The sequence below is a fragment of the Camelus dromedarius genome, chromosome 7, assembly GCF_036321535.1.
Source record: "Camelus dromedarius isolate mCamDro1 chromosome 7, mCamDro1.pat, whole genome shotgun sequence".
NCBI lineage: Eukaryota > Metazoa > Chordata > Mammalia > Artiodactyla > Camelidae > Camelus > Camelus dromedarius.
In genome coordinates, this window is record NC_087442.1 from 36,585,177 (window position 1) to 36,599,324 (window position 14,148).

General features: G+C 37.4%; 1 protein-coding gene across 3 annotated transcripts in view; it reads right to left on the reverse strand.

Annotated features, from left to right (window-relative positions):
- ANLN (anillin, actin binding protein) overlaps positions 1 to 14,148 on the reverse strand; it is a 50,591-nt gene that overhangs the window by 25,951 nt on the left and 10,492 nt on the right. For 2 of the 3 annotated variants that reach the window (XM_031455180.2, XM_010988086.3), the window contains exons 4-8: positions 11,961 to 12,346; positions 10,576 to 10,804; positions 8,475 to 8,665; positions 8,083 to 8,202; positions 2,119 to 2,245 (exon numbers count right to left, since the gene is read on the reverse strand). In XM_031455180.2, the coding sequence (XP_031311040.2) occupies positions 2,119 to 2,245; positions 8,083 to 8,202; positions 8,475 to 8,665; positions 10,576 to 10,804; positions 11,961 to 12,346 (1,053 nt within the window). The remainder of the gene's footprint in view (positions 1 to 2,118; positions 2,246 to 8,082; positions 8,203 to 8,474; positions 8,666 to 10,575; positions 10,805 to 11,960; positions 12,347 to 14,148) is intronic. The other variant, XM_031455181.2, reaches the window with a different exon arrangement.

The window sequence follows — 14,148 nt, forward strand, 5'->3', positions numbered from 1 at the left end:
TACTATACATGGTGTTCTGCACTTTGTTTTTCATTTTAAAAAAAAAGTATCAATACAAACACTTAACTAGCAATAGAAAAAAACTACCTCAACATAATAAAGACCATATATGAAAAGCCTACAGCTAACATTATACTTAATAGTGAAAGACTGAAAGCTTTTCCTCTATGATCAAGAACAAGACAAGCTAGAGATAAGCCCACTCTCACCACTTCTATTCAACATAGCTTTAAAAGTTCTAGTCAGAGCAACAGGCAAGAAAAAGAAATTAAAAGAATCCAAATTTTAAAAGAAGTAATATTATCTCTGTTCACAAATGACATGATCTTCTATATAGAAAACTCTAAGATGCATAATATTTTATGATACCTAAAATGGAGTATAATCTATAAAAATTTTGAATCATGTTATACACCTGAAACTAATACTGTAAATCAATTATAACTCAATTAAAAAAAAAACTTTTGTGTATCAAAAAAGACAAATGGAGTAACAAGGCAAACTATGGAATGAGAGAAAATATTTGGAAATCATATATCTGATAAGGGGTTAATACTCAGAATGTATAAAAAACTCCTATAGCTCAACAAAAAAAAAATCAAATAACCTTATTAAAAATTGGCAAAGGACTTGAACAGACATTTCTCCAAGATAATATACAAAAGGCCAACAAGCATGTGAAAAGACACTCAATATCACCAATCATAGGAGAAATACAAATCAAAATCACAGTGAGCTATCAGTTCATACCTATTAGGATAGCTACTATCAAGGAAGCAGAGAATGACAAGTGTTAGCAAGGGTGTGGAGAAACTGGAACACTTGTGCACTGCTGGTGAGATTGTAAATAGTACAACTGCTATGGAAACCAGTAAAATGGCTTGTCAAAAATTTTTTTAACCTTTTTTTTTTTAATGGAGGCACTGGGGATTGAATCCAGGACCTCGTGCATGCTAAGCTCTACCACTGAGCTATACCCATCCTCCTCCAAGCTTCTCAAAATATTAAAAACAGAACTATTACATGATGAAGCAATCTCACTTTTGGGTATACAGCCAAAAGAATTGAAAGCAGGGTCTCAAAGAGATATTTGCATACCCACCCGTGTTCATAATAGCACTATTCACAATAGCCAAGAGGTAGAAGCAACCCATAGGTCCATCAACAGATAACAGATAAACAAATGTGGGAGATATATAGAAGGAAATAGTATTTAGCCTTAAAAAGGAAGGAAATCCTGTCACATGCTTGACATGTGACTTGTCAATATGGATGAACCCCGTCACATTATGCTAAATTAAATATACTAGCCACAAAAAGACAAATATTTTATGATTGCACTTATGTGAGGTATCTAGTCAAGTTCATAGAAACAGAAAGCAGAATGCTGGTTACCAGGGGCTGAGAAGAGTGGGGGATGGGGCATTGTTGTTCAATGGGTTTTGAGTTTCAGTTTTGCAAGATGAAAAAGTTCTGGAGATCTGTTCCTTAACAATGTGAATATACTTAAAGCTACTGAAGTGTACACTTAAAAATTGTTAAGATGGTAAATTTTAATAAATGCTTTACCACAACTTAAAAAATTTTTTTTTTAACTATGATATGTTTAATGTCATTACATGCAAAGCTACCTTAATCTTTTTAAGCAGCTACATAATATGTGATTACATTGATTTAGCACAGTTTACTTACAGTCTTCTGTGGATGGGCATTTAGGTTGTTTAAATCTTATTACTATTAAAAATGGTGCTACAATTAATATCTTCATACGTACATCTTTGCACATTAGTTCTAAGAACTCAACTTACAGAAACACTTGCAGAGAAGCTGAATTAAAGAGCGTGCACACTTTACAATTCAATAGATATTACTCAATTTTTCTCCAAAAAAAAAGTTACAGTAATTTATACTCCCATCAAGAGTATGAGTCCTCACCCTGGAGAGAGAACTAAGGAAGAAGCATATTGCATGGCTAGATATTTGAACAAGTACATGGAAAAGAAGAAATGAATCTGTCTTTTTACACTAGCACAGCATTTCTGCTTTCTAATCCAATTTCCAAAACCATGGTAGATTGAAATCTACACTTGAAGTGAAGTAGAAATAGAAAATGATTACCTGTAGGTTCTGTACTAGAGGGTTTTGCTGGTATCTGATTTTCTGTCACCTTTTCTGTTACTGGAAGTGATGGAGTATTTGCCCCAACTTGATGTTTTTTGAGAGGAGTGTTCTGAGAGTGAAGTTCCTGCAAAAAGCAAATGAAGAGACAAATTTTACTTCTTAAAACTATAATTTTTTTCTTTATACATGTTATTAAATGAAACAAATAAGAATTATTCTATATAAGCTTCCTCAGAACAAAATCAATAATGCACATGAACGGGTCCAGCCATGTTTAGAACAAAAGCCCATGCTAGTTTATATTCTTGGTAATTCACAGTATGTAAAACCTTTTTTAAAGATCAGCGAGTAAGAGAATGAAAATTCACATCAGAGGTCAGCTTTAGATAAACCAATTCAAGTGAAAGCCACATATGGGGAAAAAACAATTCCCCCAAGCCACTGATCTCATCCCACACCTATAAAATGTAGTGACAGCTTCTGTATTAGGATGCACTCATCACTTATTCAGTGCGTAAAATGCAAAGAAAACAAAGGACAAAAACTGATCAGAAGGAAAGAAAAGAGAGAAGGGGGGAAAAATCTGAGTCTTTTTTAATCACTTACAAGGCTATGAAGAAAAACATTCATTGTTTGTGTGTTTTTGAAAAGGTTTTATGATTAAAGCAATAATTGCAATAAGCAAATAAAAGTAAGAATAGTAGCAACTAATATTTGGATACAGCTTATTACGTGCCAGTCACCCTTCTAAGCACTTTATATTATAAAAGCCTCACTTAATCCTCCCAATGATCCTGTAAGTTAGGCAATATTATCTCCATTTTACAGAAGAGAAAACTGAGACAAAGGAGTGTGAAATAACTTACACACACAGCTAGTAACAGGTAGAGTCAGTTTACAAATCCAGGAATTCTCGTTCCAGATCTAGTTCCAGACTACACTGTCGCTCAAGTTAGAAGAAGCGTTTGATGTACAAACACAAAGCAAACTAGCAAATGCTGTGCTGGAAACTATTTCAAGGGTAGGTAAGAAGCTTGGGGAGGAGAAGAAAAGATAGGACAAGACCATTACAGAAGAATGGGCCGGGCATACTTTGAGAGTACAAAGCTCTTGTGCTTTGTATACAATAGGAACTCAAACATTTGTTGAGAAAATGAAAGAATGACTGTGGTGGTAAGGAAACGCCGACTACCCTCATTCTCAGGCTTAAACCAAAGCTTGAAAACACAATGCTAAATAAAGTCACTAAGCTCCATCTCCTTTTACTGTGGATCACTGCCTGAGGATAAACACAGTGGTGAAAGGAGGCTCTGGGCTCAGGTCTGGTCAGAACCTGTAGCTTCCCCACTTACCAACTGTGAATCTTTGGACAAGTGATTTACCCCCTAAATCTTAGTTTCTCACCCAGAAAAGGGGGAATTACGTTACTCCCTGGTTTACAGTGTTCATAGGAGGATTACATGATGCATTAAAAACAAAACAAACAAACAAAAGTACTTACCAGAGGCCCGGCATACTGTAGACGTTGAATAAATATTGTAATAACCTTATTATTTCTGTCTTTTCCATTAGTCTCATCTGCATACTGCTCTGTATTTTTCTCTTCCCTAAGTCAAACTCCCCGCTAACTGGGCTCTCTGAAAGCCCTTTAAAGTGCCCAAACAGCCCTCTTCCCTGATAAACAAACTCCCCTACATCCTCGTCCTCTTCACTAAATATCCCCTCCACTTTCTAGCCCTATCAGAAGCCCAGCTCCCACGTACAGACACACCTTACAGCTGACTAACAAAGCTGGTTGTCTCCCTGAACCCTAACAGCATGAGGGCAACGTCCTTTCCAGTCTCTAGCAATACTTCCACATTCTTAGAAATCCTCTTTTAAAAGCTCCTTCTCCTTTGAGGCTCCAGCCATCTGATCACCCTACTTCTCTAGTCCAAGACCTGCCACCGGATGGGTGATGTTAGTACCCACAAGTACTTTCCAAACAATATCTGGGCCCCTCAGTTGCATGAACACTTCAACTCCAAAACTTCCACCACCACTGCAATCCAGCCAGCCACTGAAAATCCGTTTCTTCCCTGAAATCCTAGATGCAAATATCCCACTCTAACAGCACCTCTAATCTCTCTCTCTCACACAGGAATTCCTACCAGATCCTGTTCTTTGGCCTCATGGAGACCTCTGGTCATTTGACGTTTTCCTTCCTCTCACCCCTACCTGTTTCCCTACACTCACATCCACATTAGACCTTATGACCCTTCACTTCAGTTTTACCAATATTTTCAACCCCCCACCTCAACTGGACTTCCATTCCTCTTATCAAATCCCCAACCCTGGAACAACCCAGCTTCTCCATGTCTATACCCAGGCTCTTTGGACATACCTAGGGAAAAACTCACAAGTGTGTAGTCGGGTTCCACTATAAATCTACGCTCTCACACTCCACCTGATTCTCAGCACTACCCCCTAGCCCTTCTCTTTCGGAGTCAGGCCTCTCTTCCATCTTTCAGAGTATTTCACCTGTCACCTTCCCATCACTCAGAATGAACCAAGAGAAGCAATCAGATAGAATATCTACCAGTTTTCTGTCGCCATAGCTCTAGAACTATCAGCCCCCAAATACTGCTTTCCTTCTTCCTTTTTATCACACCAGGAACTGTGCTAATCCTGTCCTTTCACTGTGCTCTGGCGTCCATCCACTCTAACCTCGTCAAAGACTCACCCCTTCCCATCAATTATCACCCCCCTCTCCTTCCCATAGACACCAAAAGTGACTTAAGTCTCCTCAGAAAGAAAAAAATGAACACAAACACAAACCATACATCACCTCCTTATCCCTCTCCAGCCCCCACCGACCTTCTCCCTCCCCCGCAGAACTTCTGAGGACTGGCCCACATGCCCAGGCTCTGCTCTTCACTCACTACTACCTGCATCCCACCCTCACCGCTTCCCTAAAACTGCTCCGCCTAGTCACAACAAGCTCCTTCTTTCCAAGCCCAGTGATCTCGGTCCAATCCACACTTGACAACAACGCTTGACAATACCAACCACTCCTCCCTCCTCTGAAAGGCTCTTTCTCCCCTTGCCTTTAGTTACACCACATTCAACTGCTTTTTCTTCCTGCTTTTTGGCTGCTCTTTCTAAGGGTACCACAGATGAGTTTTGAGGCGGGGAACTCCTCAGCTCCCTGTTACGTGTTCAGAATTTTCTTTATGGGCATATGTGAAACAGTCTAGGCAGGGATTTCACAGGTTTATCGGAGATTATTTAACACAAAAGAGTTTAAGAACTGTTGCCCTATATTTTCCAAAGATGTAGAAGGAAAATCATGAGACTGTGAGATAGTGGCAACCAAGTGAAGCAGGTTCTTCAAACAGAAGAGAATGATCAACAATGTCAGATGCTGCTAGTAGGTCACGTTAAACACCTGAAACTTGACTACGGACGATCACTAGTGAATTTGATAAGGGTATGGTCTGTGGAGCAGGTAGTGGTGAGAGTTCGAGTGGAGAGATGAAGAGAGAAGGGAGGGGAAAGACAGTAAAAGTAAGTAGAGGCAGTGTTTTGAAAGAATTTAGATGAAAAGGAGGCAAAGGAAGGGAGGGCAATGGGGGATCAAAGGAGCTGTTTTTAAGATCATAGATAATAGCTTACTCTATGCTGATGGGAGGGATTAGAACATTCACTCCTTCTTTCAAAGATAAATTTATTGAGCGCCTACTGTGAGCCAAGCACTAAGAACGTAGAGATGAATAAGGCTCTCATAGACAGAGGTGGAAGGCAAATTAAGACAATTACAGGAAGATCAATATTCCAGTGAGGTAAACACAGGATGACATGAACCAAGGGGACGGGGGGAGGACGGCCAAGTAAACACTTGCAGAGGGGATTAAAGTGTGACCTGTTCTCAGTGAAGCAGGAGCTCACCACAGAGATACTTCATCCAGAGAGAAGAGCAAGGCAAAGGCAAAGAGATCTGAAAACATGGGGACATTGGAGAAACTGCAAATAGTCCACATGACAAGACTGAAGCACACATGGGGAGGAGCAGCGAGGAGAAGCCAGATTCTAGATATTAAGTCAAGCACTTCAGACATTTTTCTGAGGATGGCTATGGGATGCTCTCCAGGATTTTAAGCAAGTGAATACATGAATACATGAATATCTGCCTTTTAGAAATATTTTTCTGGCAGCAGTGGTTAGATGGACTGGAGAGCAGCCAGACTAGAAGCAAGGTGTTCAGTACAAAGCTATGCTATTGATTAAGGCAATGGCACAGAAAATACAGAGGACAAGGCAGCTTGGTGACATACTTGGAAAATGTATCACTGGATATGTGTGTGTGTGTACGCAAGCACCAGAGGCCAGGGGGTGGGAAGACACAGCAATAAAAGGAAGGAGCCAAGGAGGAACCCCCAGATGTTTTAGATGATGAGATACTGAGTAAAACTCTAAGTGAAGACATGACTACATGGGGCAGAGACGCCAGCAAAGTGTAGAAAGCTCCACCAGCCAACCAAAGCTCAACTAGAGTTCAGGAGAGAGGTGAGGGCAGCAGAGCATCATTAGCATGTCGGTGAGTGGCTGAAGCTAGATATAAGGATGGGAAAGAGATGTCCCAGGACAAGTGAGATAAAACAAAGGTTGAGATCAGAACCCTGGGAAACACGATTTGTTAAGCAAAGGAACTGATTAAAAACAAAATCAAACAGATCCTTCTCAAAGAATACTGGTTAAACATACTGTTCTATTTCTCGTGTTAAATATAGTTCTATTATTTTTAGCTTAAAAATATATCCTAACACAGGGAAATTAAGATGTATAAATTTCTAGTTACAAAATAAATGAGTCACAGGGATGAAATGTACAGCATGGAGAATACAGTCAATATTAAAATAATATCTTTGCATGGTGACAGATGGTAACCAGACTTATCATAGTGATCATTTTGTAATGTACAGAAATATCAAATCACTATGTTGTGTGCCAGGAACTAACATGGTGTTGTAGGTCAATTATATTTCAAAAAACAAACAAGCAAACTCACAGAAAAAGAGAGTTTTGTGGTTATGAGGCAGGAGTAGGGGAAGGGGGAATTGGATGAAGGTGGTCAAAAGGTACAAATATCCAGTTATAAGATAAATAAGTACTAGAGATATAATATACAACGTGATTAATTAACACTGTGTGTTATATATGAATGCTGTTAAGAGAGTAACTCCTAAGAGTTCTTATCACAAGGAAGAAATATGTTTTCTTTTTATTTTGTATCTATATGAGATGATGGATGTTCACAAAACTTATTGCAGTAATTATTTCACAATGTATTATACTGTATGCCTTAAACTTATACAGTGCTGTGTGTCAATTATATCTCAATAAAACTGGAAGAAAAAAATTTAAATGTATATATATATATATATATCTCCCAACACAATATTTTGTACACAGTTGTCATGTAGATGAAATAGTAGATAGTTTAACACAGTAGAAATTTTGTTGAAGGCTAATCAATGAAATTTAACGTAGAGTAGTATGAGTGAAGAGAAATCTGGAAGGTATTTGGTAACTAAAAAGATTACAGATAGTGTTAAAGTATGGTATTGGGGGGAGAGATATATGATCATTGATGAAAAAAGTACATTCTGAGAAACATTTTGAAAACAGCATCTAAGCAGAATGTTAAAAGAAATCTGAAATCAATTGAATGATGAGAATAATTTTGTAGACCTGATTTTAAGTAGGTCATAAGTGAATATGATAAAAAGTTCCATTACATGAGAAAATATGACAAGAGAAAAGCAAAGTTGGTATGAACTTTTAAGGAGTTTATGAATGGAAAGTGGCATAGTTAACAGGAACAAGAAAATGTATAGAGTTATTTTACAGTGAAGAACCAGAAGTTAGATCCCAGCACTACTTTGGTACCCAGTTCACTTTTATATTTCCTGTTTATGTTACCTGTTTGGTTATAGGATTTAATTCTAGCTGTTTGCTTCTTGAGTTTTCGCCTTTTTCTGCACTCCATAAATTGCCCTTGTCAGAACGGCCACGAAGACATGCTAGTTCTTTTTCACGTTCCTAAAACCATCAAAAACTATTTTACACAAGAGCCAACAGTATGTTTAGTAATATCCAAACACTAGTAACTTTACTCGTCTTCAGTTTTAAGATTAAATTCACGATACACATGGAATACAGGATAATAATATTTCTAACTTGAAATAAGTGATACAGAGAATATAGATGCTCTTTATCTCAGTCAAAAAGACTGGTGTCAGAATTCATAGTTTGATTTCTAGGTTCTATGCTGAGATCACATAATAAATAATGTTAAAAGCAGTAAGCCATACCTGCTTGAGTTGTTGCGCTAAATGGGTAGTAGATGAAGATGCGTTTTGCCTGAACAATCTTTCTCGTATGGCCTTTGTATTTGGAGTGACAATGGGGGTTCTTTGGGGTGTGCTACGAGCTGGACTTCCTTTGATGTGTTCTTGACAACGCTCTCCAAAGCGTTCCAAGAAAGGCTTAATTCCTGCTCCTCCTACAGAAAACACATACATTTTTGGAGGCTATTCAGAATAAGTAACAATTATGATTTCTATGGGAGAAGTTCTAAAATCCAGTCCAGCTTCAAAATGCTTTAATTTTACTAGGAACATTCAGTCAGAAAGTAAACATTTAGTAAGAAAATAGTTCAAAAAAAATTTTATCGTACTACTTAATTCCATATCCTAAAATTTTCTTATAGGATTTAATTCTTTAAAAAAGAGGAATTTTTAAAAGGTAGAGTGAGAGGAGACTGGGGATTAGAAAACCCTTAAACTAAATAATCAGAACGTAAATGACTGGAAATTGATTGCACATATATTAACAATACACCCTAACCACCACCAAGCGTCCTGACCATAATAACCAACTACTAATATTTCTACAGCCCAATATACTTTATCATGTTTTTAGTAAGTCTAACATGAAAATCTAATGATTAAATCATTTATCACTTCCAAAAAGAAAAATTAAGGATAATTCACTTTAACAATGTTTTGATTTTACAAAAATCTTAAAACAGTACTCATCTGAAATAGTATGAGGTACGTTTAAAATAGGACAAATGGGATATACATCACTTTTATTACAAGGATGCTAGGGTTGTATTATATAAAAGGAAGTTTGTCTATATCAGTAATTGGCAAACATTTTCCTATACAGAACCAGAGAGTAAACATCGTTGGCTTTGCAAGGCATATGGCCATTGTCACAACTACTCAAGTCTGCAATGAAGCATGAAAGCAAAAGCAGTAAATGGGCTTGACTGTGTTCCAATAAAACTTTATTTGCAAAAATAAGTGAAGGGTAGGATTTGACCTATGACCATAGTTTGAAGACTCCACATGTCACATATTACCACTCCATCCCATATCTCAAACTAGAGTCCATTAAGAATACAAATGAGTGTGTAAATTAAATATCTCTGAGGTCCTGTTAATGTATTCTGGGTATATTCAGTAGCCAAGAATAATAAAAAGAATGCTTCTTATTTATGTCATTCTTATCTATGTCATTAAGTCTAGAAAATTGGGAGTAATAGTCCGATTCCATGTGGGGATTTTGCTACTATTTCCACTTCTCATTTTGGCTCATCTGGAAACTGACTGGTTTCTACTTACTCCATAACTAATGGATTCCCCACTTCCATCTCTCTGTCTGCTTCTCTTTTATGATAAACTATAGTTTCTGGGGAGATTGTATTTTCAAGAAATTAAAATTAAGAATGAAAACAGTCTTTCCAAAAGCAATTCTAATGAAAAAGAATACAGCTCAAAGTAAACTATACTGCCACTTATTTGAACCATATTTTATAGTCCTGTGTTTCTCACTAACAGCATGTGGGGGTATACCAGAAGGTATAAGTCACCACAAGATAAATATGGACTTCCTGGACCATCAATTTACTATAGTAAAATTGAACTTGCATACACTTACACACAATATACACACATACAAATAAAATGGGAGTACAGCCATTTGTATACATATTCCCTTCCCTTTGGTATTAGGGGTGCTTTCATAGTGAAGTTTGAGAAACACTGTTCAGCACACTTGGTTACAAGAATGTTTCTCTATTATGTCCTTAAAATGTGATTTCCAGTTGTATGTGCTTTGTCTACATCAAGAAGTACAGAAGAAAGCATCTAGCATAGTCATTCTAGAAAAAAGCATGTTTAAACTATTAAAACGTAACAGGTTAAATTCTTGGACCAGTAACTGGGCTAGTCTACACTAATGAATATTCATTCAATCAATGACAGCTGAATTTGTGGAAGTCTCACTTGATCCATTTGGACATTTGCCCTGGCAACACTGTACCATTCACAACCGGATATTTAAAATGCAGAGAAAAAACACCCTGAAAATGGTCAGCAGTACTTTGGATTTTTAAAAATACATAACCTGGTGTTGTAGATTTGTCCTTAGCTTGAGACTGCAGACAAACGTCTCTATTTAATTCTTCCTTGGGCTGAACTGTTCGGGGTACAGTGGACTTCTCAACTGGTTTCGATACCGCTGTTTTCAGAGGAATAACAGGAGTTTTTTGAAGAAGTTCAGAATTTTGTATCTCACAATTTTTAGCACTGGTGATGGATGTAGTAGAAGATTTCACTGGGGAAGAAGTAGCTTTCTGAAACATGATAATACTTAGGGTAAATAACAACATTCACAGTATCTAAAGGTAGTCCTACGACAAAACACCTCAAATCCTATCTGTTCGGTAGCCCTTCTGTAAGCTCATGAAAAAACATTTCTTGCTAAGAGAGCAAACCGATTTGAAAGGTTTGGAAAAAAATTAACTTAGAAAATGCTATTATTCAAATTATAATATGTAGTTTAGGCTCATAATATATTGACGGGTAATTTAGTATGAGGGACAGGACCACTCGCTATTTAAAAAAACAATTTCTTTATATTACTGCACTAGTACTTTTATACACGTTAACTGTATTAGGTCAAGTTACATATTTATTTGTATTTTAATTAAGTCAATATTTATTTAACAAAACCATATCATGTACTTGATGGGGAACTACAAGTTCTTCAGTACTTACTATGTGCCAAGCACTCTACTAAGTGCATTACACACATTATCTCATTTAATCCTCCCATAACCCTTTCTTTCCCATTTTATAAATGGAAAAATAAGGTTTTGCAAGATTCTCCAAAGCCACACTTCTAATTATGGGGCAGGGCTGGGACTGAATGCAGGTCTGTCTAATTCTAAAACCTGGCTCTACACTTAAAGACAATGCTCAAAAACACATTTTTTTTCTTTTTTGGTTTTTGAATCTTGTTTTTAAAAACCACTGAGATAATATATGTGCAAAGTAATCTTTCAGATATTTCAAAAGGCTATATACTGTGAAAGTTTTGCCCATCCTTGACAATTGCCCTCTGGAGGTAACTACAGCTACTAGTTTTCAGAGATATTTGGTATCTTGTATTTAAACACATACATAAAGTGTTCTAATGAAGAAAGTAATTTCAGTGGTCTCCCTGATGACCAGGAAGAGGTCCCACCATTCCATATTATATTGTTTAGAATTACATTAGATTAGTGTGATTTAGTTGTCAACTGCTAATTTATCTTGGGACAGAGTACCAAATTTATGATTTTTTTACTTTCTGTGAAACAAATACTCTAAAAATACATATAAACACCCTATATACATGTTATAAAATAAATACCTACACACACACACACACACACACACATATACACATTATCACTCATAATAACAACAAAAAAAAGGTTTCCAAAGACCAAAATTCTATTTACTCACCACAGAGCTGGAAGTCACAACATTAATCAAAGATGCATCCACAGCACTCGAGGATGGGGCTTTATTCAAAGAGGCCTGGCCATCCCTTTGGGAACAGCATGTAGCTTCCTGCTCAACACTGCTGCTATTGATCCTAGCAGATGCTCCACTTGCAGAGGAAAATTTGGATAAACAAGTGGTACCAGGCTGTTCTTGTACACTGCTTTGCTTTGCAGATGAGCTTTTTACATCATCTTCCCAGGAGCAAATAGTTGCAGCAAGGTTGGCCAGACGGCCCCTTCTCCCAACGGGAGTTGCTGAAGCATCTGAAAGGGCTGGTTTGGGAGGGGAGGCAGCCTTTTCCTCTGATGGCACTGTTGACATGGGTGAGCTTTCAGGTATATTATCTGAAAATGTTTTCAGAAAAAGAGTTAAAAACCCATAAGTTATGGTCTCATATGCATGAAATTACCAAGCTGCTTAAATTTGACAATATATTTTTAAACCAGACACTTAATCCAAATTTAAAAAAAAAATTGCTACATCTATTTTTTTCAATTTTTTAATAGATTATAAACCTATAAGATACCATGCATTTAGGTTATATTTTTAGAATTAATTCATGATGTTATAACACTGCAGAATTTAAGGTTACATATTCCATATATTTGTTTTAAAAATGGCTTTGAGCAGTACTATACAATAGAACTTTCTGCAATGATGGAGACGCTCTATATCCATGCTGTCTAATACAGAGCACCTGAAATGTGGCTAGGGCAATAAGAAACTTCACTTCATTTTAATTAATTTGAATTTAAAAGCTACATATGGCTAGTGGTTACAGTACTGAACAGCATAGGGTTAGACTAAAATGTTTTTCCACACAGTTCCTTCATTTGGAGATAAATCTCCAATAAGTAACACTTAACTGACAAAGGCATGTATGCACAAAGAGTATACAAGGAAGTCAAAGTTCACAGCATTTTCTAGTCCACAAAGTCAGTCAATGGAACAGGTATTCTTCCTACTGTCCAAGGCTTATTCCTCTGCCTGAATTTTTAATTCAACTCCTCCAAAGCCTTCTCAGGGATCTCACTCCAGATAACCCCTTCTTCCTCTCTACAGACTTTCTTTTCTGCACATAAATATGCTCAAGACTCTCGCATTCTAAAACTAAAACCAAACGTCCTCTCATCAACATTCACCCTCTTTTAGCTACTGTCCCTCCTTTCCTGCACAATATTCATTCACTACTCAACTCACTTCAGTCTGCCTTCTGCCTACACCACTGCCCTGAAGTTGCTTTTGCTATTGTCACCAGATGCCTACACACTTTGCAGGCCTTATATTGTATTTCCATTTGTGACATTATCATCTACTAGTTCTGTCTTTACGGGCTTGACTTCATGGTCTCCCTCTAATGATCAACCACGTCCATATGGCTATCCCACCAGCACCCCAAATAATATATTGAGTTCAAATTGCCCCAAACACATTCCTCCTCATCATGGCCTCTTCCTCCATTTTCCCTAATCATCTACCACCCTGTCATCAAGTCCCACAGATCCTTTCTTCTAAATCTCTTAAATCCAGCCTCCTCTGCACTTTCAGACCATTATCATTATGCCTGAATTATAACATTAGCCTTCTAACTGGTCTTTCTGCTTCGAATCTCTTCAGTCCCTCCTCAACGCTGATGCCAGCATGATCTTCCTAAAACATCTGCCTACTTAAACTCTCCTGGTACTTCCCCATCACCTCCTGCTTAAATTCCAAATGCTCTGGACCCTGCTGCTTTCTCCAAGCGTATCTCTTCCTTCTCTACCACATGAACTGTGTACTGGAATACTCTTCATACGGACACTATGTCCTTGGTGCCTCTGTGCTTTTTATACATTCTGTTGTTTCTGCCTAGAATACCTCTACTGTCTGAAGCCAGCCGCCCCTCGAAGTCCAGGTGAATTGCCTCTGCCTCCTCCAGGAAAGCTTCCCTGACCACCACCTCCCCTACAATACCATTTTGCATGCCTTTATCATTTTCCTTAGAATAGGCACTAACCTCTAAGCAGATGACAGTTTTATTACCATGTTTTAGGATTGGGCTTTAAAGACCTCTAGCTCTTCTAGCTATTCTCTATCAGAAAGAAAGGCTTCAGATAAATTACATTTTAGTATAATCCCTCAAACATTTAATCAGCTTATATCCACA